This window comes from Filicampus tigris, chromosome 3 (assembly GCF_054856515.1).
Source record: "Filicampus tigris isolate MCC_2025a chromosome 3, RoL_Ftig_1.0, whole genome shotgun sequence".
NCBI lineage: Eukaryota > Metazoa > Chordata > Actinopteri > Syngnathiformes > Syngnathidae > Filicampus > Filicampus tigris.
In genome coordinates, this window is record NC_141219.1 from 26,034,885 (window position 1) to 26,062,560 (window position 27,676).

A 27,676-nucleotide genomic window follows, 5' to 3' on the forward strand; every position below is an offset into this window, starting at 1 on the left:
TTAAAGTAACAGTAATATTTTCTGCTACTACTTACTTACTTGAACTTACTTTTTTAAAAAAAATCTGTTTTCATTATAGTTATAATTTAACTTTTCCTCATCTACATCCTCGTAACAATTCAATCACATTGAAGGGGTTTGAAACTGCATATGTATGAAGATGTTTAATGTGGTGCTGATCCAAATTAGAATCGTTTGGCCTTGGCGCATTATTCCTGTTCCACTGAGTGTCGTTCTTGTGAGATGATGCCAAGTAGCTTGTGAGTCACGATGTAGTCCTGCTGTTGTCTGTGGTCTGAATTATGATCACATTACAATCACTTTGTGAGCATGTTAAGAGTGATTGGGTTTAACTGTTATGACATTATACAAATTAGACAGGTGGCCAAGATGAGGCATTGATTACAGTGGTATGATTTGAAGATAACTTCTCATTAAAATGTCAAGTCCTGTTTATCCTGCTACTTGAGTCATTTTGCTCAGTTCTGCAGTTCTGGTGCATCATTCAGGTTTTTTTTATTTAAATAATATACTTTGAGTGTATTCTTCTGTCATGTTTATTCCTTCCGAGTCTTCACCTGTGTACTCTTTAATTTTATTCTTACCCTTTCCAGGTACAAGGTCAAGTACACCTAATGTAGTATAATCCCATACAAGAGATGCCTTCACAAAGACTCAGTTTTAGTTGATATTTATTTATTGTGTGTGTGTTTATTTATTGATATTTAATTGATATCTTTGTAACATTTTTTCAAGGCAGCCAAAACATAAAAACACCTGATGATAAGCTAAGAAGGCCTTTATTGATCCCACAGTGGGGAAATTTTCAGCGTTACAGCAGCAAAGATATAGGTCACACAGAGACGGCGGCATAATGTATCCGTTAATGTATAACATTAACAGCAAACATTCAGAATCAAACCTATGTAAATATACGCAGTAACCATGTGTGTATACACATGTATATACACACCAACATACATTTACATATAAAGTATGAAGAAACACTCATTTTAGCCTGTTCCGTAGTACAGAGGAAAAAATACTGTAAGTGACAGTGCTGCAGTGAAATATAAGGAACAGCATTGGATAAAGATAAAAATACAGTAGTGGGGAATGTTGAGTATTGCACAATATAGCTCAGGTGCAGGATTGCACAATTGCACTAATGTCCACCAGTTTGTAGAGACTATAGCCAATGTTCTTGTTAAAGAGTCTGACAGCGGCAGGCAAGAAGGAGCGGCGGAATCTCTCCTTTGCACAGCGAGGGTGTGACAGTCTATCGCTGAAGGAGCTGTGGAGTGCTGTTAGAGTGCCCTGGCGGGGGTGGGCCGGGTTGTCCAGCATTGATGACAGTTTAGCCATCATCCTACTGAGCCCACAGAGTCCAAGGAGCAGCCCAGGACAGACCGGTTTGTCCAGCCGCTTCTTGTCCCGGGCCGAGACGCCGCCTGCCCAGGAGACCGCTCCATAGAATAAGACCAATGCAACCACCGAGTCATAAAAGTTCCTGCGGAGGGTCCCCTGAACCCCAGAGCTGCAGAGTAGCGCGTCAGACATACAATCCTGTGTCCTCACATACTGTGGCCGGTTTGTGAGGTAGTCCTGGATCCATGTGGTGAGGTGGTGGGCCACCCCCGCCCGCTCCAGCTTGTCTCCCAGTAGGGTGGGCTGGATGGTGTTGAAAGCACTGGAGAAATCAAAGAACATGATCCTCACAGTGCTCCCCGCCTTCTCCAGGTGGGAGAGTGAACTGTGGAGGAGGTAGATGATGGCATCATCCACACTGATGCCAGACTGGTGATATGCGAACTGTAGTGGGTCCATTGAGGAGCTCACCAGGGGGCGTAGGTGGACAAGGACCAGTCTCTCCAGGGTCTTCACCAGGTGAGACGTCAGCGCCACTTGGTCTGAAGCTATTGAGCTCCTTCGGATGGGGGGTCTTTGGCACCGGGACCAGGCAGGATGTTTTCCACAGCTGGGGGACTCTGCCCAGTTTCAGGCTCAGGTTGAACATGTGCTGGACAATTCCATTCAGCTGGTCTGCGCAGGATTTGGGGAGCTGGGTGGCTGATGCCATCTGGACCCGCTGCCTTCCTCGCTTTCATCTTTTTCAGCTGGTTCTTCACCTGAGATGTTGTGAAGGCCAAGGCTGGGCAGGAGGGAGTGGTGGCTGTCTGGTGTAGCTGGGAGCTGGAGACTGTGGGAAAAAGAGGGGAGGGGTGATGCCCACAGCAGGGAGAGTAGGTGTGGGTATGGTGTTCTCCATGCAGAAATTTATATAGTCTGTAACAGTATCCGCTAGACTCTTAATGTCTTCCCCGTGGGCATCGCTGAATGCTTCCCACACAGTTGTGCTGAAACAGTCCTTTAAGGCCTCCTCGGCCTCTCCAGACCATCTCTGAACCGTGTGGCTCACAGCTGGCTGCCTGCGGACCAGAGGTTTGTACACAGACTGGAGAGCCACCAGGTTGTGATCAGCTTTGCCCAGCGGGGGGAGGCGCAGTGATTTGTATGCCTCATTGGTGTTACCATAGAAGAGGTCCAGTATTTTATTGTCTCTGGTGTGGCAGGTGACATACTGTGTGAATGAAGGCAGAGAGGAGGAAGGAGAGGCATGGTTGAAGTCACCACAGATGAGGAGCAGGGCGTTTGGGTGCTGTGTTTGTAGCCTGCTCACAGCTGCAGTCAAGACATCACAGGCTGTATCACTGTTGGCAGCCTGGGGTGGGGGGGGGAACGTACACGGCGATCACATGACTAAACTCACGCGCGATGTAGTATGGTCTCATGTCAACAGCTAACAGCTCAGTGCTCAATGGGGTGGAATCGTCTCCCTCCTTGCCCGGCGTTTAACCCCTGCACGAGATCCCCGTCTCTTCCTCCTCAGCTCACGGGGGATATCGGGCCTTGCTCCGGGAGCCGGCGCGGGGTTAGCACGGAGTGCCAACAGCTGATCCCGGCTGTAAACAATGGAGCCATGTCTCCGAGCCATGTACCTGGACACGATCGCAAAAAATAGCCACCAGCTGCAGCCAAAAAAAACACAAGTTGGATGTCCATTGCTGTGTAAATTTAAGAACATCCACTGTGTGAAAAAGTATGTGGTAGAATAGATAATATGGTAAAAAACACGAAAAGGCTCACTGATGAGCCGGAGCTACTGTAGCAGACAGCCACTCGCGCGGCACCGGAAATGACATGTAATTAGTGCAGGAATGGGCAACTTGCGGTCCACACTCTCAGTAACTGCCTTGATTAACATCGACACATCTATAACAACTAAATGCTGGGTCCAATAAATACTGTTCCGTAATGCTAGATAATGGTGTATCAGAGGCCCAGTGGCAGAATGAATGCCTGTATCTCACACTACAGTCTACAGGTTACAGATGAAAAAAAGCACAGTTAAAGTTTAAAAAAAATAAATTTTTAAATAAATAAATAAAAGGCTAGCAGAATTTTGATAGGCTGGTAACTTGAAAGTCATCAGTCACATTGGCTGCTGTTCAAAAATGTTAATACAGAACCCTGTTTGTTTCACAGAAGAACAAATAAATGAATTCTTACATACACACCCACAATCAAATGACCGCTAAATATACTATCCTTTGTGAATATTTCTTTCAAAACAGCAATACTGTAGGAATAAAATGTAAATATGATCATTTAGCCAAAGTTGGGAGCATTTACTTTCAAAATGACTATTTAAATTAGAAGTCAACCCAAACATATTTTTTTCAAGAATATGTTCCCAGCAGGCCCACTAGTTGAAACAAGTCACTGTTAAATATTGCATTGTGAAATAAGAGTTAATCCACCCATTTCTAGCCATCTCTAGGGGTCGCCATTTTGTCACTTCTGTCGACTGAAAATGACATCACAACTGCTTGGGCTCAGGTAACAACCAATTACGGCTGACCTGTTTTCTGAAGCTGAGCCGTGATTGGTCGTTACCTGAGCCCTGAGTCGACAAAATGGCCGTCCCCTGACATGGCTAAAAAGGGGTGGATTTTGCTACGTAAGTCATATTCCACAAACGCAATATTAATCAGAATGCTGTGTTTCAACTAGTGGGCCTGCTGGAAATGTATTCTTGAAAAAAATATGTTTGGGTTGATTTAAACTTTAATCTTTTAAAACATTCAACTGAGATTTACAAGTTAATAACGAGATGAATTAAGAAACACATTCCAAGACTTCTCTCTTTAATTGTGCATACAGATTTTCTGAATGGGGACTCACTTTTTTTTTTTTTTTTTGCCATGAAGCAATACTGTATATAGATTTATCATTAATCAGTGACTTTCTTGGGAGTTGTCATACACGTTGCTTTCATGACACTTGACATCATCCCCTGCAAAAGTTTTCGCTTATTGGTATCTTGTTGCATTACTGACCCTGCATGTGTGTGTCTGTGTGACATGTATTGACAGCAAAAATATGTAAGGTTAATTTGAAGCCAGTTGCACTATCAAAGGCGCTGACATAAGATCCAAATGTGGTCCCTACGAGCTCAGAGTCTGTCCACTGCTCCTCCGGATGTGTTGAATGCAGAGAAGTTGTTGTCAGTTGTGATAAATTAAGATTATACTGCTTAAAGCCCTGCTTGTCTTGAGACAAAAAATATGGTTCTCTATTCATAACCAAGTCCACTGTCTAATGATTTAATGTATTGTTGTGGTTTATCCGTCTCACCCACCTTGCAAGATTCATTTTGAGATCCTTTTAATTCATTATCATGTTGACAGCACTCCTCGGAGGCTAAAAGCTTTTCTGCGGTCCAGGCGCAAAACAATTTTCAGATCTTACTGATGATCAAGGTCAGTGCAACTTTGTATAGATGTTACTTTTCCTTTTTAATCACATTACGTGTTGCCCTGCTACATCTTTCGAATTCCACATATAAAATGTACACATTTTAATATGCTTCAATAATCTATGCAGAATAGGTTTTGGTGACGAATGATGCTGTTACATATTGCAAGCTAATCCTGTTCTCTGAGCAGCCAAGAGGAAAAGCCTGTTGTGACTGATGAGAGCAGATCCATCACATGAATGCCAGTCATGTATCATTTCTTACAAAAACGGTACACGGGCTCTATACGCCTACACACATACTTGTGTTGCTGTCCTTATGAGGGCTCTTGATACTACAAATTTACTGGCCTCTAAACTTTTACTCTACAGTAGATAAACCAAATGTAAAATTGCTCTGCTGGTTCTGTGAAAATATTCATTAGATTTTTTTGGCTTGGGAGAAGTTGGGCTTGGTTTATCATATTGATCATATTTATTTTTCCTTATCAGTGTCACAACATGAGAAAATGAATCCATTAACTTGATGTGGTATGAGGGTGCAAAATAATAATTAATGTCAGATTGCATTTTAATTCATCCTCACGGGTTGTGGTATCTGTAGAGCTATGGTAATTTGGACATTTGCACTGATGAATATGTTTACATTTATTTTACATACAGAATAGTCTGATGAAAGCTTTAGTTTGTGAGTTTCCCCAAAAGTGTGTGTGTGTGTGAGTGTGTCAAAATGAACCATTTGCATGCTATTCATTGTCAATGTGCGCAACGTCAATGTGAGTGTGAAGACATGGATGCAAGACTAAAAGACTATAGACTACCGTAATTTCAGTGGAGCAATATACTGTCACTGATATGGTGCAGGTGAGGAGCAAGAAACATCGAAATTGATCACATGTGAGCAAAAGCGGGAGAGAAAACCTACTGGCTTTCATAGAAGACGCTGGATGCAAAACAGGCTTATATTTCTGAAATCATAAACACACATTTTGATAGCAGGGAGTATATATGAGACATAAATGCAGTACATGACACGAATATAACAGCTGATATTGTCACCTGAGCTCTGTCAAACAAATGTAAATTAAATTCAAACTCAGAGGCTACGTTTACATGGACAAAATTTCTTTAATCCGATCAGAATTTGGATTAAAAATGTGATCGGATGCACTGTTGACGTGGACACTAAAAATACTGATCCGTTTAGGATTTGCGTGTTCATGCATCACACTTTCAATCGGAATAAATTATTTTGACATGCACAGACCAAATATATCGGAAGTAGTAGTAAAAGAAGAAGAAGCCGTAGCGACTTTCATGTCAACAAAACATCACTCCCTCCATTTGGACTGTAAATATTAATGTTATTTCGCGTATTTTTCCCATTTGCGCTTGTTACGTCGAGTTAACACTTCCTAAAGGAGATGCAAATGTACCAGTTCAGTCTTGCGCCCGCCATGTCTTTCGCTCGCTCTACTTTTAATAGCTTCCGGGAATAACAGAAACACGTATACTGATGTCACAGATGTGCGGTAAACATGGTTTGTTTCTAAAATTTCAAAATAAATTTTGTCATGCACGCAGATCAGATTAACAATCGACAGAAACCACTTCACTCGTTCGTAATAAAATCTTGATTGGAATGGGCTTGATCGGGAATATTCCGAATGGGGTGTGTACATGAAGTAGTTTTATTCCAATCAGGCATTTAATCTGAGTAAATGTGTTCATGTAAACATAACCAGTGGTGATGCTATACAAAAGTCAGTGAGCCCAGCGATACTATCACAGACTTGTTGAGCCTATAAAGGGAGTCAAATTTACAGTTGCAGGGATGTCAAGCAGATAATAATATCATGTACAAATGTTGTTAGACAGTCCATCTCTAGACCAGAGTGTGGACGATGAGGATGATTGCTGCTGACAAACTGGCCGACCAAATAAAGGCAAGGCTAAATCGACTAGACAAGGCAGCCAAAGGAAACTGTAAAAAGAGACAAACAGACACTGACACATACACTGTCTACAGAACATAAAAAGAAGAAATCAAAATATTGCCAATTGACTTTGCGCAATGACAAACACAATCTACAATCTATCCTATCATCTATCACCTGTATGTCTGTCTGTCTAAAAGTAGCGACGCGTTTTCTATACTGCCAGATTGACTTTGTTTACGTTCGGCGCAGTGCATTGTGATTATACCATAACCAAACAAGTGCATCACTGGCCACATGGAGCATTGTGGGATTACTCTACGCAGGTTCTCCCATTGCAATTTTGACAGACAAATTGGCCGCTCGTCAATGTGGCGAGAAGTGGGAAATATTTACCTTGCCAATCCGTGGTTCACCCCATCATTGGCAAGTTGGCAAAGGGAGAATGAACACCCTGGTTTGAATTGATACTGAATTGATATGTATTCGTTTCTTGCTCTTTCGGGGTATTCAGGATCAAGTGACACTGACAGTTCATCAAATCAATCAACCAATAATGTTTTATTACAAGTTTTGATTCAGGTCTTGTATTGGATCTCATTAGATTAGGACTGTAGCCAAAGACTGTTAAACTGTCAAGTGCTATTACCAGTTGTGATTTATATGTGTCCATGTCAACACTGTAATGTGCAGCAAAAATAAGGCCAAAGCGAATTAAGTCTACTTTGAGTGTACAGTAAACATGACTGTACTCTTCTGGATAAACTCATCCTTGTTTTCATGTGTTTTCCTTTTTGCCCGTATCAATTTGCTCTTTCAACATCCTTTGTGTACTCTTCCCTCCAGGTTCTTCTCTCCGGGCTTATCGGCGTGGTGTCTTGGAAGAGGCCACTCTCACTAGTGGTGAGTATTATCTGAACGCCTCCGTGTTGCACTGCTAATCTGACAGACTGATTCACACGAGGGAGCCGTTTATTGTGAAGCTTTACTTGTCACCAAAGGTTGAGAATAAAGCTCAGTATGAAAGTGGAAATTGTATATTAGAAAAGGCTGTAATTGTACAACAAGAAAAAGAACAGGCAATGTCAAGCTAATTTAAATGATATATTTCAATGTTCGTCAGAACCATACACATGTTAAAATAATGGAACTCTTACCTTCCTTTCAATTCATAAGCATAAATGAAACTAAGACTTAGCACCCAAAAGCAACAAAAGACAAGTTTTATTTATTTAAGCTCTAATACTAAATCCACTTATAGTGCAAAGAAATTACTAACCACCGTATTTTCCGGACTATACGTCGCTCCGGAGTACAAGTCGCACCAGCCATAGAATGCATAATGCAGAAGAAAAAACATATATAAATCGCACTGGAGTATAGGCTGCAGCACGCCCCGCGACCCTTGTGAGGATAAGCGTTATAGATAATGGATGAATGATATACAGGTAATAATGTGTTAATAATTTCACACATAAGGTGCTCCGGAGTATAAATCGCACCCCCGGCCAAACTATGAAAAAAAAATGTGATTTATATTCCGGAAAATACAGTAAACCATCATCACAGCAAAGCAGAGCGGAAGATACTCAACTCCTATAATACAATAATAAAATATCCTCCTTTCCTTTGTTGTAAACTCAAAACATTTGGTTTTTACATCTAACGATGAATCTTAGCCACGAGATAAACAGTTCAGATCTTTTTTTCATGAATTTGCATCAAGTATTTATACCCAATTTAGAAGATATCACATTTTATTTGAAGGCACCTATTTTTCATGTGAGCAAAATTATTCTAACATGATAACTGATATGAGTTTTGTTGCCCAGGTGTGTGCCATACTGCTATGACTGGGCAACAAATAAATAGTGCTGAATGTCTACACACAGTTTCAGAGTTGGCTTTTGCCTGTGTGAAGCCTATATTAATACATGTTAGGGGTGTAACCGTAGTGAAAACCAGAGAGATTTGAGATGTGGGTTGAAAAACAAACAATTGTAAAACTGACAGAAAATAGAAAATCTATCACATCCATGACAAAAACCCTTAGGGCCCTATTTTTGTTCTCAGTGCAAGTCTAGCACAAAGCACTGTGTGGATGGATGGATTTTCTTTCCTTTGGTATTTTGCTAGACTTTGCACAGGTTGAATTGGGCATACCGGGGCATTTGTACCATTGTGGGATGGCATGTAGCCAATCATAGTGGCATCCCTATTTTGCATTAAAATCATGGCGTAAACAGCAACAGACTCGCTGGGGTCCGTACATGACATTGGCAGGTAAACTGCAAGATCCCCCCTTGTGGATGATGTAGTCAGCCACGCATGTGACATGAGTAATTGGAGATTGCCTTGCACCCATAACCGTGCGTCCGTGTGTGACACCTGGCCCCCAGTAGGTGTGCCTGGTCAAGGTGGGGCTATTAAGATGATAATGATTGAAATTTGTTCATTGAATTGATTTCTACAATGATTCAGAGATGGTCTCATGTTATCATATTTATCATGTCATATTTATGAATGAAATAGGTGACATCCACCACATGCCGCAGACGGCCAAATCTGTCTGCTTGCGCCTTGATCAAACACACCAAAATCACATTGGGGGCGGCATGGCTCAGTGGTACAGCGGTTGTTTCCTAACCCTGAGGTAGCGAGTTCAATCCCCAGCCCTTGTGACCATGTCGAACTGTCCTTTAAGCAAGATACTGAACCCCCAGTTGCTTCTCGTGCTGCGCCATCAGTAGGTGAATGCAAACTCAGTGTGAAGTGTTTTAAGTGCGACACAAGTGTGAAGTGAACTTAGACAACCGTTTTTTGAGTACCATATATTTCACTTTTATACAAGCCGCACCCACTCTGTTAAAAAAAGAATAATGAAAGAATGATATATAAGCCGAACGATTACAGAACGATTTTGAACTGTAAATGTACATGTATGTACCTGAACAGATTCTTTCCTAACGGTGCCTTAACACAGCAGCAACTTTGCTGATTAAAACGGAACAGAACCAAGGGAAAATAAAGTACTTATCTTCATTTCACTGCCCGCTGACACTCCATTTAGTCAGTTAATGACATCCACCTTTCATTGCTCTACTTCCGCATACCACCTAATTCATAACCTAATGCATAACGCCCTCGCCTAGTCAACTCCTCCACCTGCAGTCACATCCTGTTAATGGCAGAGGTGGGCATTTTACTAAAAATTGAGTGTCCGTTGTCCGTCTTTCGGCAAGTTGACCTTGCCGTTCTAATACTTTTGGAGATGACTGTTCAAGCTCATTTGTGAATCTGAGTGGAGGTATTGTCATGGCTTGGGTTTGCGTAGGTTCTTCTTCTGGCTCATGCTTGTTAACATTCAGTGATGTAAAACTTCATAGTAGCAGCATAATTAACTTCTACATGAAAATTTTGACTGAAAGTCCCCAAAAAGCGCTACTCAAACAAGGGAGGCCATTAGACGAAATAAGCGTAAGGCCAAGTCGACCTCCAAACTTAAACCCAATAGACCTGCTAAAAAGGAGACTCAAAGGAGTCACCCCACCAAAAAGAGCAACACATGAATGAAAAAGGCTTGTGTGAGAGCTCGAAAAAACATTAAAAAAGAAGAGTTGTGTATCCGACATAACATGCATAAAATCCTGGGAGTAAAAGTTGAAATGTTGTTTTGTTGTCTCATATTTTCTCATTAAGTTTTGATCTTACACCCAAATGTTTTCATTCTATGGCAAAAATATATGAAATGGCCTTACTACTCCAAAACTTAGGAAGGTGAGTGTATTTTTTGTGTCTTAAGGTGAAACAATTCAAGAATGCTTTACTTTTGGAAAGGTTACTTACTTTCTTTCTTAGCTGACTATGGTCATGATGGATAAAAAGTTTGGGTCCTTTTTGCCATGCCATGAAAACAATTCTCTTATCGAATCATGTGTCAGAAAGTCAACTCAATTATGGATGTACGGATGTACATTGGGGGTGGCACGGTGGGCGACTGGTTAGCACGTCCGCCTCACAGTTCAGAGGTCGTGGGTTCGATCCCGGCTCCGGCCTCCCTGTGTGGAGTTTGCATGTTCTCCCCGTGCCTGCGTGGGTTTTCTCCGGGTACTCCGGTTTCCTCCCACATTCCAAAACCATGCGTGGTAAGTTGATTGGACTCTGTAAAGGTCCTAGGTGTGATTGTGAGTGCGGATGTTTGTCTTTGTGTGCCCTGCGATTGGCTAGCAACCAATTCAGGGTGTCCCCCGCCGACTGCCCGAAGACAGCTGGGATAGGCTCCAGCACGCCCCGCGACCCTTGTGAGGATAAGTGGTATCGATAATGGATGGATGGATGGATGGATATACATTGTCATTGGTCTGTAACTTGACCTCCTTTGATTAAAAATCATTTTGTGCCTAAATGATGCCACATTCCCTTTCCCTGCCTTAAGTAGATGTATGCTTGTGATTTCTGTAAATCTTTTCATCGTGCCGTTATAAGTAGATTTTTTTTAAGTGCTGTAAAGCTTCAAGCGTCTCACCCAACTCTATTTCATGCTCTCTCAATGCCATAAGTAATCTCATCTCATTTCTGCAGTTTTAGCACATTGTCTTGAACCTCCTCATATCAGTATCTCCTGCTCTGCCCCTCTCTCCCTCTTTCTCTCATTCTTTCACAATCTCTCTCACTCTCTCTCTTACATTCCCTGCAGATTGCCTGTCTCGCTCCCTTTAGTTTTATCACCCAGCTAAGCAGAGCCTCTCCACTCACATTTCTGTCTCCCTTTCCTACGCTTTTGTGTAACGTTAGACCAGAGAAGAGATTTGATTCATAGCAGCTCTCTAGGATCAAAGAATATATCCCATCATTTTGATGGGATATTTAGGGATTTTAACCCCGAGTTCGAACACACACCTCAGCTCTTAGTTTCATGGGGGAATTATGTCAACAAGCACCACATTATCTTATTAATTTATTGATTTCGACTCTGGCCCGTACTGCCCAAAATGTCATGACTATCACATCTACAGCCTATATTTTCCTACATGCAACACGGATCCTCTTTGCCAGGGCGGGGACTGCTCGCCCGTTCTCACTGTGTATCTGCCGAGCAATCCAGCAAACACTCATCCGCAGACTCAGCCTCGTCAATATTTTGAAGCAGATGTAATGCTTCCTCTACTGTATAACTTGTTTTATAGACCATGGTGACCAGCAGCTTTTCTTACGGGTCACTGCCGCTAGTGGTTGCTATGGAAACCTGGCAGCGCCATCCCAGCAGCACGAAAGATTTACATTAAAAATAATAGAGCCATTAAATTGACAGTCATTGTAGTTGAAGGAATGATGACTCGTAAATATTTTTATAGTTTTTAATACAATAAAATTTTAGCATGATATACAGAGACAGAAAAAGTCAAAAAGCCAGGAACATTGATAATCTATGTAAAAGGAGTAATAAATGCTTTAAATGTTGAGCACTGTCAAAATGACTGCTGTCTTAGTTCTAGAGTTTAAACTAAAAATAATTTTAATTCATGTTGTTTTTATTTGTGTCAGGTACTTTGTTTGCTGACTGTCAACAGTCCTGAAGCAGCCAAGGCTTCCTCTATATCCCCTGATGGGTTACTTTAGTTTTTCCTTGCCCTCCTTGCCTCCTGGGGTCAAGACCAGGGAATGTGGTTAAAATTTGCCAACTGTGGGCATGTGAACCCTTTGAGACTTTTCTGTGATTAAGGGTTATAAAAATAAATTTGACTTGAGTATTTGGCAGGGGCGGAGCCAGAACGTGGCTAATGGGTGGGCCTGGAAAAATCAGGGTGGGCCTGAATATTTCTCTCACTGAGCACAATCCTCCTGTCCCGACACATCGCATATTCAAATAAAACCACAAACCGAATAATATGAAGTTTGGATCCATCCATCCATTATCGATACCGCTCATCCTCACGAGGGTCCCAGCTGACTTCGGGCAGTAGGCGGGGGACACCCTGAGTTGGTTGCCAGCCAATCGCAGGGCACACAGAGACAAACATCCGCACTCACAATCACACCCAGGGGCAATTTAGAGAGTCCAATCAACTTACCATGCATGTTTTTGTAATGTGGGAGAAAACCGGAGAACCCGGAGAAAACCCACACAGGCACGGGGAGAACATGCAAACTCCACACAGGGAGGCCGGAGCCGGGATCGAACCCACGACCTCTGAACTGTGAGGCGGACGTGCTATAATTAAACTAAATAAACATACTAAATAATTCAATAATAATTTACTAACCATTTAAAAGTTTTTTTTTTTTTCATGAATCCCACTGGGTGGGCAGTCTGTCAATCTGGGTGGGCCTGTGCACACCCAGGCCCCACCCATGGCTCCGCCCCTGCTATATGGGAAGAGCGCCGTGCTTCTATACATTGCGCCGATGGAACTCAGCATTGAGTTTCTGGTCTTCCGTCCATGCCGTGTGGTTGTTCACTGCGTCCGCTGACTTTCAAAGTGACAGATTGGACCTGCGGTGGGCCGAACTAAGAAACAAAGAATGTATTACCGAATAGAGTCTCTCACCGTTGTCGTTCTTGTCAATGTTTCTGCAGACGTATAAAATTGGCTAGAGAACGAGAAGTAGCGTTTTGTAACGTGTAAACAATTGATGGTAACGTTGTGATTTTCATGACCTCTAATCCAACCATTCACTCCCATTTGTACAAGTGCAAACTTAACCCACCCAGTCTGCATGGAAATCAGGTGAATTAACAACCACAACATCAGTGTTTACCTTTAAACATATACAGTACAGGGAAGTGCAAAAATACAGTAGGTATACAGTTGTAAGAATATACGGAGTTCTTTATTATTTACCTTCTTTACTGAATCTTTTTTACATTTGACAAGTTAAAGTGAGAATGTTTTGCCTTTTATCTGCAGTAATTGTAAAGTGCACAAACCCAGAGCTGGGCATCCCCTAACCGCCAGTTCCCATCTGCATATTTAAACGACCCACGTGGTCTTAGCTGGTCCAAGTCAGCCAAACGGCGTCGAGAACGGACTTAACCGGTACCCGGTCACACGCAGTTGCCGCACTCCTGACACAAAATAAGGAAAAAATAAAACAGTGTTGTGTACCTTGCAGCCCCACAGATGACATGTGCCCCATATTGTTTTTATTTCACTGATCACCACGCTGTGTGATGAATCCCACCTGATCAAAAGTGCCACAGTCGCGCATGTCTAGCCTCATTTGCATTGAGAAACACATCAGCAAGAAATCCAAAAGCGCTTCAAAGAAGACGGAGAGAATCTCCCAAACCGACATTGAGGTATTTGTCTGAGAAGTGGAAACAAATACCGTAAATGCTATTTGGAACAACTAATGCCAATGTTACCAATTAAAAAACAAAACAAAAAACAATTGAAAAAAACAAATCCATCGGGCCACTCGGCCATACTATCTGAGAACCACCCATATGTAACTTGCTCATGAGTCTTACTTCCACTGCATATGCATGTGAAATGTTTTCATTAAGATTAATGCAGAGACACTTTTACTCAACTCAACTTAATTCAAGAGGACGTTAACAACAACCGCAGCTGGAACAAAATGCTGTACATAAAACATAATAGACAATTTTCTTCACACACTTCTGCTTCTCGTAACAAAAAGCCGTTTGCTTTGGATTACATCGTTTTCTTACAAGCTTTGTGGTCACAACATCACACACGCACGCACACCTATGCACACACCCACACATACAAATATATTGCCAAAGATGTAGTTCATGCTGCACACAACACAATGAAATGCCAATCATCTGCAAAGACTTTCCATACGGACCAATATTTCTGGAGGAGGCCTGGTGTGATGGCAGCGTGTGGATTTATGAGATTCTGGCTGCGTGTCAACCCATGACCCTGACAAACCATAAACATTACCTTACAGGATAAAAGAGGATATAGAGTACAATGTGAAAGAGGATGACGGTCCAGTGATCGATAAACATGAGAAAACAGACATCTCCTGCAGTGGAATAAAACCTTACAATGAAACACCAGAAAAACACAACAATGTAGATGACATTGAAATTGTTCTCATGATTAAATCATTCCAAACATTATCAGGCCTATTTAGGCCAGTTTGGCCACTACTGGGAGCCTCTTTCTTGCTCTCTCTGTGACAGGCAGGGATTAGTTTGAGTGTGTTTGCAGTCCCACACTGAAGCTGGGCCAGCCTCAGCTAAAAGTGGACCAACTTATTGCTTCGGGCCCATGGTAGCCCCAATGGTGGTCTCAGAATGTCAATACTGACTTCCCTCATGCATCTTAAAACATTATGTCATTCTCTTTTCCTCCCAGGATTTGCCATTGCAGTTGGCTAGTTTGTTATCTCATCTGAATTACCGTACACAGAAATTTGAGATATAATAGAAATGTAAAAAAGGAATGTACTGTATTTATTTATTCTTTTAACAGTATGTTTTTGTCTGATTCTACTCCATGCGCAGCACTTTGTATGCAGTGATGGTGTTTTTTTTAAAAGAGCTTTATAAATAAAGTTGAGTGAAATTAATAAGAAAGTAAACTAGCAGCTAACTAATACACGAACAAAAATATTCAAATACGTACATTCCAATAATTCTTTCTTTTATTAGAGAATTTCTCTTTTTTCTCCATCATTTGCAATGAAACAATTTCCCTCATCTATGTTATCCTCTAGACCACGAAGCAGTCGCCTAACATACACAAAAATAACGTTGAAATTACAGATAACTAGAATAATAGAAGCTAGAAACAGCTATAATATTTTACTGGGTAAAGTTTCTCGCAATGGCATATGAACACAAACAAGATACTATAATTTGCTTTGAACACCCACAATGGACACAATATTGTTGATGATGTTACTCATGAATAGCATGTTGGAAATAAAAGGTTAAAAAAAGCTGGAGACAGCTGTTTTTCTCCCCCAATCTTTTGTTTGTGTTTTCTTTATAATTATGCCAGTTTTAATTATTACCAGGGGAATATTTTCCCCAATTTAGTGAAGAGACTCCGTAATGAATTTTAAGTACACAGTTGGTTGTCAATGTGACTGTAATGTGTTTTGAGAGTGGAGCTATTTGGGGGAAAACATTGCCATGGCCTTCTTCAGATATGTAATTTGCAGAAACACTTGAACAGAAAATATGCAATCATTTTGTCTAATTAATATTAATAGGAGATTCTGTAACATATGTTATTGGATGTGATGCTCCTCTGCAGAAGAATCAAATCACTGTTGTTAATATTTTATTTTGTATTAGCTCTTTATACATTTCTTGCATCAGCGTTACATTTTACATTGTAACCTGATTGATGCCGTTTGAACCATTAATCGGTAGTCATCGGTAATATGCAAAGTGTATTGATCGACAAAGTGCATTAACTATGTTTTATATTTAATATGGAGAAGTAGACCAGATATTGGATGGATGGATGGATAATGCCCATGTGGTAAATGCATTGGTGCCACAGCAACTGTTTCTAAAATGTTTACTAACTTAGCAAATGCTGTCAATTAGCCAAAGTGGCAAAAGTTACACAAATGAATAGTGTTGGGAATGTTACTTTATAAAGATAATTAGCTATAATTACTTTGCTCGATTACCTGCTCGAAAAAGTAACTGAGTTAGTATTTTAATGAATTTATAATAAAAGTAACTAGTTACCAGGCAAAATATTTTCAGTACTCTAAAAAATTATATATATCAAATAATTTCGAATTTTCTTTTTCTGAGCAGTTTCTGAGCAAGACATTTGTAATTAGTACACTGTAATGACCAGGTAATTGTACATAAACTTCAGTATTTATTGCACTTAGACTGAGAACAGAATGTTTATACTTCAAATAGTATCTTTTTTTTAAAACAAAAGTAAACATTTTAACAACATAAATCATGTATTTACAATTAATAAATCAAACTCTCAATATTAGATAACATGTCAAGTCACCAACCTGAACCTCAATGCATTTTACTTTATTCACATTACAAGTGAACATATACACGACATAGTGTTTTAACTCTTTAGTGTACAACCAGGTAAAGTAAACTTCAATCTCAGACAAGAGGTCTTGTAGACTATCTGTGCTTCAAAATTTTCTTTCAATCGTTAACAGTTAAACAGTATAAAAGTATGTTTAGATTAACAGTAGCAAATTAAATGAACTCTCACAACCTGAGACAAATAGTCTGTAGAACATAGACTAATAGTATTTCAAACATCTTTCTCATTTAAAAATATAAACAGTTAAACAACCTGTAGTGCTTTTTAACACTGAACTCTTAAATATTCATTTATCCGTCAATATACTCCTTCAATAATACAGGAGGAGATTGACAAAGTAGCGAGGCAGGAGGAGCTACAAATGTTTTGGGGTCATGAGATGATCAATCCTCAATGTCGTCATCTGATGGAGACATCTACTAAAGTTGACGTCAAGTCATTTATGCGTGTCAAGTGGAACTAAATTAAAGTCAAGTATTCACACTGTTACGCTTCACAACTTTGCAGATACAAAGAAGAGTGTGATTGGTCCGTCACAAACACATATGCCCCGCCTCCCTCGCCCCCAACGCACACAGTGTCAGTGCATATCTCATGTTGGAATGACTTGTAAATATGTTCAAAATTTGAATATGTTGATTATACATTACGCTCAACCGCGAAAAACTGTGACGAACCATCAAAACGTTTTTCATTTTGTTTATGTGGCCAAATGCATTTGAGACATAGCATACAGCATACAGCATTGCGTTCAGTATAGTAACTAGATTTGGGCATTTTTCTAAAATGGAGTGCACTATGTACAGTACAGCATAATGTGTAAAAAGCTTTACACTCACATACATTCTACATTTCACATAGCCTACACTTATTTGCCAATCTATTGACATATTACGTGGGAGCCCCAATATTCTGAGGAGTGAGGAGCTAGTAACTTTGCAATTAAGAGACATGAGATACGCTCTTTTTGTGGCGCCAGAGTGCGTCAGAATTAACCAATCAATTCATTGTAACGCATCGCATTTAACAAACAATAACGATAACGCCGTGTCAACTACGGGAAAAATAATTTGTTAGATTATGCCGTTAATGAAAAACAAAAAAGAGTTACGAAATGCCCTTAGTTTAAAAGGGTTATGAATAAATGCAGCCTTGAACAACAATATTAAAATCGTGGACGGACAGATGGAGGATGAGAAGTCTTTTAAAAAGTACGGTCTAAGAAGGGACGGAAGTGGTTTTCGTCTGTCCCATATATTCACAATGGCTCTTTTTTTTCGGCTGTTGAATAGCATCACAAATGAGCTCTGTTCTCTTGTCACTTGGTTCTATTCTTCTCCTTCACCTGCCTGGTGTCGTAGGGAGAAATGTTTTGGTGGAAATCGAGGCAGATTTCAGCAGTTTCTATTCTTTTGTTAACTGAATGAGCACTCTGCGGTCACTTGTCATAAACCAGGGAATTGTGGTCTGCAAACCGTTATATCAACCACATTTCACAGTCTAATGAACTGACTGCAACACAGCCAACAAGCATGCCTGCTTGCTGCTCTCCCTGTGGCTGTGTGTGTCAGATGCACTGTAGTCTATACAGCAAACAAGTAAGTCCATCTATCAAGCCATCCATGCATCAACAAGTATGCATTTGTTTTTTCCGCGGGGTGCCATCTTAGCTGCCACTGGTACTACTGGTTTGTAACGCAAGTGTTCGTTGAGTGAATGAATACACATTCATTCTTTTCCATTTGATCCACAAAAAAATGAATCATTAAATCACCATTAAAGAGGGAGTTTGACGTTTTTAAACCGCTAGAAAGACCTGAATTTAACCTTATGTCACAATTTCTCTGACAAATGTCACGCAGCTCACTGACTCCCACGGAGGGGAATTCTCCCATGGTCATGGCATACGATTGTAGTCGGTCAGGATCCAGCTTCAACAAAAATGCAGCATGAGCAATTCTTAGTATTAGTTAGCATTGGCACAGTAAACATAAACAGGCCGACGTTAGCCACGGCCGCTACATGTAGTGTGGCATAATTGTAAAAGAGTGTTACTGTCACATACAATGTTATTGTTTTTCAGCATTATTTTTAAGAATAGACAATAAATTTGAAATTAAAAAAGAGATGAAAAACTGAAATTTTGCTAATCCCAAGATAGTCGCTTCTGAATCCTCACCTGCCTAAGTTCTCTTGCTCTACTTCTTTTTACTAGTCTTGCGACCACTTAAGCACTTTTCACACTGCACTTGCTCACGGTTGCATGGCAACATGAAAAGACAATAAGGTCCGGGTGACCAGCGCCCTCATATTTGGAAGTGCTGACGTAGCAGCCTACCGGAACTGAACAGGGAGACTTTTGCCACTGGTTTAGATGAGAAGTTGGCCACTCCACGACAAGATGAACCTTTCATTGCTGCAAAAGAAAGCCCTGGCTTTGCTCATTTTAGAAGGGAAGAGGAGACGAGCAGCAGAGAAGGGAATGGGCGCATCCTGACATGGTCTGTCTTTGATTTTGGTTTATGACTTTAGTTTTCCCTTGTGTTCCTTTGTTTGTTTGTCTTGTTAGCCTATTGCGTCCACCTGTGTGCTCGTTTACCCATTCCCTTTTGTTACCCAATCAGCTCCCTCTAACCCTTTCTTTCTTTTATTCTTTCCGGCAGACTAGGCACAGTAAGTGCATCTCACTGCCCTCGACTGGTCAGGTGTCCCACACATATATAAAACCAACATTAGTCCCCATCAAATTGTAAAGTACAACTCAGTACTTTTTAAAAAGTGCAAAAACACCCTTTCCCTCTTCACCAATGAAACACCCATCCCCAACATCCCTCTCGAAGACGAATCCCCAACACCCAACCCACCGAAAACACCAGCCATCACCTTCCTTTCCACCGCATATAGAGGACAACGTAGCAACACATGCTCCACCGACTCCCTCACACCACACACTGCACAACAACCATCCCCAATAAGAAAAGCCCACTTGCCAGCCCACAGTGACCCAGCCGAAGCCGGGACAAAATTATTTTGTCCCTCCTTGCAAAGCTTAGTGGAAAAGTACCCCCCACCAACGAATGAATGCGAAAAAATTGGCGCCCTCTCCCCTCAATGCTGCATAGTTGTTGCCATTCTAGAAGTACAATTTCCCTAATTTTAGCACGACATTCCATCAAACCCAACGGTACTCTAAGTTGAACACATGGATGGTTCACACTAGATTTAGCAACAGTATCCGCCACCTCATTACCCACAACACCCACATGAGCCGGCACCCACAACAACCCCACCCTACAACCAACCACCTCCAATCTATAAAGCAACATACGAATTTCAGCCACAATATCAGGCCGACCTGCACCACCTACACCTCCTCCCAACGCCACCACTGATGACAGAGAATCAGTGCAGATCACACAATTTACAACCCCTACCTCCCACCCACCAGAGGGCCTCTAACCCTTTGTGTGTTGTCCAGGTTTTTCTAGTTGTCTCATGAGTTTGTTTGTATTTAGTTCACTGTGTCCTTTCAGTCCTTCTTGATTCATTGTCATTTGCCCTTTGACATGTCAAGTTACTATTGATGTGTCTGCAGTCCCAGTCCTTTTTCCTAGTGTTTGTTTACTTTCTTTGATCAGTGTTGTTTCAGACTTTAGTATTTTTTAGTATCCCATTGCCTTGTTTGCCTTTTTTTTTCTTTAAATTAAACTATTACTCCGACCTCGCTTCCCTGCATTTGGGTCCTCCTCCACGTCAAATCCATGACAGAATGAACCGACCAGGAATGGACCCAGCAGAAGAGGCATCATACCGTGCTCTGTGTTTTCCTGGTGAAAGGCTTGGCTGGAAAACAGTGTCCATAACATCTATGAGGGACACTCTTCAGAGCCTGTCAGCTCACATAAACATCCTGGTTGCAAAATCTGGGCACCGTATCTCATTCCCACCTGGTACCGACTTGGAGTATCTTCCAGGCATTCTCTGGTCCCATTCCTGGCGCACATTCTGCGGCTGTCACCCAAACCTATTCCGGCGGCACAAGCCCTGCTCCTGCCATCCGAGCCTGTTCCGGTGGTGCAAACCCTTGCCTCCTGTGTGGGCCTTGGGATGGCCAACCTCTTGACTGGCATCCAAGATGCCCACCGGACTGACCCCGATTGGTGGGCCATGATCCTGCCTCTGGGCCCCCCTTTCGCCTTCCCTGTTTTTGGGATTTGTTTTGTTTGGGACGTCTCTGATCCGTCCCTTAAGTAGGGGGTACTGTCCTGGTCTGTCTTTGATTTTGTTTTTTGACTTTAGTCTGTTTTCCCTTATGTTCCTTTGTCTGTCTCTAGCTTGTTGTCCACCTGTGCTTATTGACCCATTCACTTGTGTTACCCAATCAGCTCCCTCCAACCCTTGTGTGTTGTGCAGGTGTTCCTAGTTTTCTCGTCAGTTTGTTTGTATTTAGTTCCTTGTTTCCTTTCATTCCTTGTCTCATTGTCATTAGTCCTTTGCCATGTCAAGTTGCTGTTGGTTCGTCTGCGGTCCCAGTCCTTTTTCCTAGTTTTAGTTTCTTTGATCCAAGTTGTTTTGGACTTCAGTTGTTTGTTTTTATATCATCCCAGTACCTTGTTTGACTTTTTGCTTTCTTTAAACTATTCCTTATGTGCACTCCTGCCTCGCTTCCGTGTATTTGGGTCTTCCTCCACGTCAAATCCTGACTATGACATCCTTTACTACTGGCTCAGCCGGACATGGGAGAGTTTAATCTCGGTCAGGTATATTTTAGGCTAAACAGGGAACAGTGTCTTCTTAAACACCTCACTGCATGTCATTTCTTGTGTGTCCCAAAGTGTGCGACACTAAGACACCAGATTTAGCAAGACTTCCTTGATTGTCCTCATGCTGTTACCTGTAAATAACTGCCAAACTAGCACTCCATCATTCCACCATCCCCTGTCATTCGTGTAACGGCGCCACCACTCTCAAATAGAATAGTTTTTTTTTTTTAAGGAGCCTTGCCATCATGGCAGCCGTCATCCTGCTCCACCGCAGTGCCCAGCAACTCTGCAGTCCATACTGCCCTCCCCTCACACAATGAATGCGTTCAGCAACAGCTTGCTGCGTGTTGCTAAGTGCAGTGTGAAAAGGGCTTTAGCCAATGACTGATGGGAACTTTTTGGGATGGGGAGCATAGAATGGTGCGGTAAAAGGTACCGTCCTGGGCTTGTTTTGCTGCAAAGTAATGAGCCGTTCTTCTTAAAAAGCAATTTTGCTCGCCAGTGTGGCATTTAAGTGCTTCACTTCCCGGTTTGTATTACAGGTGTATTTACAATGCAGGCACCCAATTGGCTGCGTAACCCACGTGATAATGTGACACATCTGAACAAATACACTGATTGTCTGACGTACTAGACATTTCTTCCACGAGCTATGTAAACAAAATCCAGCCGTGTACATTTGAAGCTACAGTACCTTAATCTTCTGATTAAAATAAATGAAGTGGATAGAATTCATGTGAATTGAAGCACACGTTGATTATGGACACTTTCAATGCATTTAGCGGCCCCGGGTCCTTCCCGGGCTACCTCTGTGCCAAGCTGGCTTCGCAATCAATCTTTGGGCGAGACGCCTCACACATGTCACCGCAATGCGCCGTCGTCTGGTGGGGCCCGTTGTTGAGACCTACGCTTTGCCCGACTTCCTCCGCTTGCCTCGGGCAACACATCAGAGATAACCCTCCAAATTTAAGCATCTCAGTAAGCACAGAAAACAAAAGTAACAAGATGATTATTTCACACTACACACAAAAGGTTAAGGATATTTGGCCTTCAGGAGAAATGTATGTAAAATGTTCACGCTACAGTGATATAATGAAAGTAGGACATTAAAGTAGATGGATGCACTGGTGATTTCCTCATCTCCAAAAATTAATCGAAACAAAGTTAACAACAATGGATGGGTACACCACAACAAAAAATCTCAATAACCTACCATGTGCCCTTGAGCATCGATTGCTTTTTAAGATCACATCCAACAAGGCCAATCTTGCCTACCCCATTCATGCCCTGGCAGCACTTTTTTCATTCACAGACTTATGTCACCCATGTGCAAGTCTGAACAGCGTTGCTTATGTAGGGGCACAATCACTGGATTCCTGATGTTATTCAGGTAGAATGGGCTTGTCCCAAAGTGTAGGGCAGTTCTGTAGCGACTGGACACACCTGCCCACACTGTAACACCGTCACCACCAAAAGCAACAACAGTGGCTGATGTATAGCGCTCTCCTTGATGTCTCCAACTTGTTTGGCGGCCATCATTTCCGCTCGACGTGAGTCGACTTTCATCAGAGAACAGCACTGAGGCCCACTGGTCCCTCGTCCAGCGTAAATGCTCCCTGGCCCATGCAAGACGATGACGCTTGTGCCTGGTAGTGTGGTCAGGTACCCTTGCAGGTCGTCTAGCACGCAAACGACACTGATGTAAGGTCTCATTTATTTGTATAGCCCTTAATCACAGGAGCGTCTCAAATTGCTTCACATGCACAGTTGACAAATAATATTGACATCCCATGATATTAACCCCACAGAAGGGCAAGAAAAAACTAAAAAAAACACTAGGCTTTTAAGATGTTAATAATACATACAGATGATATTTAGGAATGGCCATTTATTATTTATTATAAAAAATATGAACTTCAGCCTGTTTAGTGTTTTAAGATGTAAGCTTTAAAACATGATTAATTTACTTTGCTAGTTTGTACCATAGCCAGTACACCAGAGACTAGGTAGTAAACAACTGAACAAACATAACAAACCTGATCTTTGGAACAACGTGGGGCTTGAAAACAGTAATTGGCATTGTCTCTCGTTATTCTGTTTTGTCCAACAAAGTTCCTTCTCTTACTATACGTTCTTTCAAAAGCTACACATATTTCTTCTGCGACTGCACTTAAATTGCACATTCAGCAATGTTCTCATTTCAACTTTACACATTTTCACACAATCATCTCAACTCATTACACTTGATCTCTGATTTGCGATCACAAAACTTGAAAATGTTAAGGCTTAAACACCCTTGAAAGACTTCAACCTGCACTGAGGCGAGTCACACACACGTATCCATATAAAGTCTGCTCTTTGTGAATCCAATGTGTCATTTCCTGGTATTGAAACCATTGATTGATTGCCTTTCCAATCAATATATTTCACTTGGAAGTAAACACAGATCCATGAAATTGGATCGTAGGGATATAAATCAATACATTGATGTAGTGGATGAATCATGACACCCCTAATAGTGTCCGGCTCTTTGCTGTAATTGGCCGACCTATATGTCCTTCATTACATGCATTGTAAGGGAAACTTAAAGGCAGTGGGTTTCCATGAAGCATTTGCAGCTATCTACACTGGTTCTTTATTTTATTGTTATTTTTTTTTTTACTATTTGTAGTATACATGTAGTTATAAAAGTGTCGCTTATTCATTGTAGTTGTGCTTTGGGTGTTAACATGAATTTGTTTGAAATGTACGTTTGCAGCTGTCCTGTGCGTTTTTTCATATTCCACAGATAATTATTGATCCCATTTTCCCCATTTTTTCTTCTAGTCTGAAGTGTTAAAATTGCTGAAATCAATGAATATGTTGTTGCTTTAGGTTCAGAAAGATGACTATCTACGTTCAGTTTCATCTCAAGTGGTGAAAAAAAGATTGTGCTGAAAGATTGCCTGTCAGTGAACATGTATTTGTCCTGATTAGAAAGCAAGTTAAAACCCAATTTCTGCTGTCTGTTCCAGTTTGGTTCAATTGACTGAAGTTTTGTGACAGCATCATTTAAGTCTCAAAGTGTGGAACAGGGTGCCACATTGGCTGGATGCTGAAATACATTTTAATCTGTTTGGTGCTTTGTATTTTGTTAGACATAATGTATATCTTGGATAGAATTTCACAGGAGCAGCATACCTGGACTAAATGGATGAGGATGTATTCAAAACAAAGCCACTTTCACTTTTGTTAACAGTTCAGCCTTGGTGAAAGTCTGTGCTTAACATACATTCTGGTATTCAAGTCACATATTGGAATTACAACATTGCTACAACGACAAACCGAAGTGGCCTTACATTTTTACACAGTAGGCTACTGTATGCTCTTGTATCTCATTCCAATGTTTATTTAAGATATGACATCTTAAAGCACATTCAAGCACACACACGTAATTGGGCAGAAATGTTTTTTCGCATAAAAAAACGCTTCCAGGATTCATTCAGATTATTTTATTTATTCTTTCTTTTTTTTTCTTTTTTTTTTTTTTGTCGCCTAGCTGCCAGTCTGAAAAGACGGCCATTCAAGCTGGAACTGAGAGTATTTGGTTGTGGGGTCTGTTCTTGCTCACAGTTTGCCTCGTACCTCTGGTTAGTTTGTGTTGAATGTGCATGGACTCTTCTCACTTCTCCCGAAACCATTTACTCTTCATACAGTGACTCTGCCAATTGACTATCAAATCAGAATAGAACTGTAATAGAAAGAAAAAGAATGATGAGGTTCTCTGTGGTGGGTACATTCCACCAAGGGGAGCAATGTATATGTAAACGTGCATTATGGATTGTAAGGAAAGTTTCTCTGACTCTCAGACTCTGGTAATCTTAACTCTGAAGTAGGGGTGGGCGATATGGGCAAAAAAATATATATATATTGATATTTTTTCAAAAAAACTCAAGAATAATTTGACGATATTCTACAAAAATTATTTTAAATCTGCACTTGCTTCACAGACCAATTGTGGACAGACAGCGTTTGTGAACAACATCTCTTTTAAATTGCTAAATACAGCTTCTGCAAAACATAATGATATTCTACGACAATATTTAACAATAAAGAACAAAAAAATATGTATAGACTTGCATTGATTTTTTTGGAATATTTATGTCATTTAAATGTCTCTGCTGTTATTCCATAATGATGTGACATTTTTCGAGCTGCAGTAAGCACTGGTGTACCACTGCCAACTACTAGAGCAATCAGAATGAGAAAAAGGTGTTAACTGCAGTTATCAGAATGAGAAAAAATTTTATTTGATATGTGACATTTGACGAAGTGTCACCCAGCGAGGGAAAGAAAAAGACATCGTCATGACAACACCCATTCTCATACATTAGCCAACATATTCAGAATAAAGTTGAATAACAAAACTGCAATTTACCGAAAAGTGCATTTTCCCACTCATTCATCGCTGTGATATGTAGACTTGTGACTTTATTCATGTTTGGGTGTGTCCTGGCATCACACTAATAAGCCGTCGTAGTTTGTGCAACATGCCATGGGAATACAGGCTAGTTATAAATGATGCGGACTACAAGCGTGTAAACTGAATGTTATCCGATCATCCAGGATGTCACGTTTGATTTACTCGCTAAAGTACTGAGTGTGTATGTGTGTGCGTGAGTGCGTGCATGCGTTTATATTTGTTGGTTCAACTCGGCGACTGTTTTCTGAGTGTGTGTGTTTAAGCTTTTGTTTAGCATTCTTGCGCGATCGCCAAGTTTTCCTCGTAATCCATAATCGTAGTGGAACAGAATTGCTTTTCACGGTGACCGTTTTGGCACATCTAACAATGTTATTCCCACCGACGTCAGTCTTGTCAACCCTAAACCATTTACAGACTACGGACGACGTGGACTCGCGCCTCGCTCTGAATCCCCGCTCGACACTCCTCCATGAAATGAAGAGGAAACAGCTCCGCTGCAGCGCGGACGGAGTCACGTGGCCGGGTCCTGCCTGCTGATTCGGCGAATGATTATCACTTCCTCCTCCTCTGCCGTCAATGCACACCGATTTTTTTGCATTTTCTCACACTTTGCGGCTTTCGGCTGACTCGCTTGTCGAGGCAGTATTAATACTCGATAATGTAAAATTACACATCGTGAAAGCAAGATTGAGGATGATATCGATAACAATATATATCGCCCACCTCTACTCTGAAGTATTTTAAACTTGAATATATTTGATTTCTTTACACACTCCCTATGAAGAAGCTCTCTTCTCTTTGCGGGATAGAGTGACCTTATACCTTGTGCTTTGCATTAATTGTAATCGTTTTAGAGGTTGACGGTGTATGTCTTCTTTGGCAAAGCTTGTTTTTGGGTTGGATGATCTAAATATTCCTTTTAGTTGGTTTTCGGCAGACTATATGGAATAAGCCTGTGGTGCAGTTGAGATGAAACAGTAAATTTCATCACGGCCTATCGTGATTATCATGATTATCAGTATTATCACAATACAATACTGTATTAGGCCACTAAAAATGTAAAGGTCATTAAGACAACAGTAATATATTTAATAGTTTAGTATAGTCGGAAGCCCATTTCCCCCCCATCTATGTAATCCTCTATCGTCTATTTTCACAGTGAGGCTTCTGCTGTTACACTAGGAACATTATCAATTTCAAATGTAAATGCATTGCTTTGGCATCATAAGATATGCCTTGCCATATCTTGTTTAACATAGTTTTCTCAGGTTGTGTGTATGTGTGTGTTTTGTGTGTGTGGGTGAGTGCAGGTGTGCTTGTGGATGTCTTTGTGTATGTTGGAAGGGAGCGGGTATTCTTTTTATGGCTAGGTTCACACCGCAGGGAAATGCGACCCAGATCGGATTTTTTTTACCCGTATGTGACCTGTATCAGAACGACTCAATTAAGATTTTTTCAAATCCAACCTGAGTCGCTTTTATATGTGGTCCCTGAATCAGATACTTATCCAATTTTTTGCAATGAGACTGCAGTCTGAACGGCCAGGTCGCATAAATCCGTCCTTGATGTCATCATGCGCAGGTGGGGACACAGACTGCTTGATTGTCAGTGAATCTGCAAAGTTGTTTTGAGTAATGGTATTAGCCAGAGCTGGGCAGTCTGTCCCGGGGCCGG

At 41.2% G+C, this 27,676-nt stretch overlaps 1 protein-coding gene across 3 annotated transcripts in view; it reads left to right on the plus strand.

Annotated features, from left to right (window-relative positions):
• entrep2 (endosomal transmembrane epsin interactor 2) overlaps window positions 1-27,676 on the plus strand; it is a 97,926-nt gene that overhangs the window by 41,907 nt on the left and 28,343 nt on the right. For all 3 annotated transcript variants that reach the window (XM_086026833.1, XM_086026834.1, XM_086026835.1), the window contains exon 2: window positions 7,602-7,658. In XM_086026833.1, the coding sequence (XP_085882959.1) occupies window positions 7,602-7,658 (57 nt within the window). The remainder of the gene's footprint in view (window positions 1-7,601; window positions 7,659-27,676) is intronic.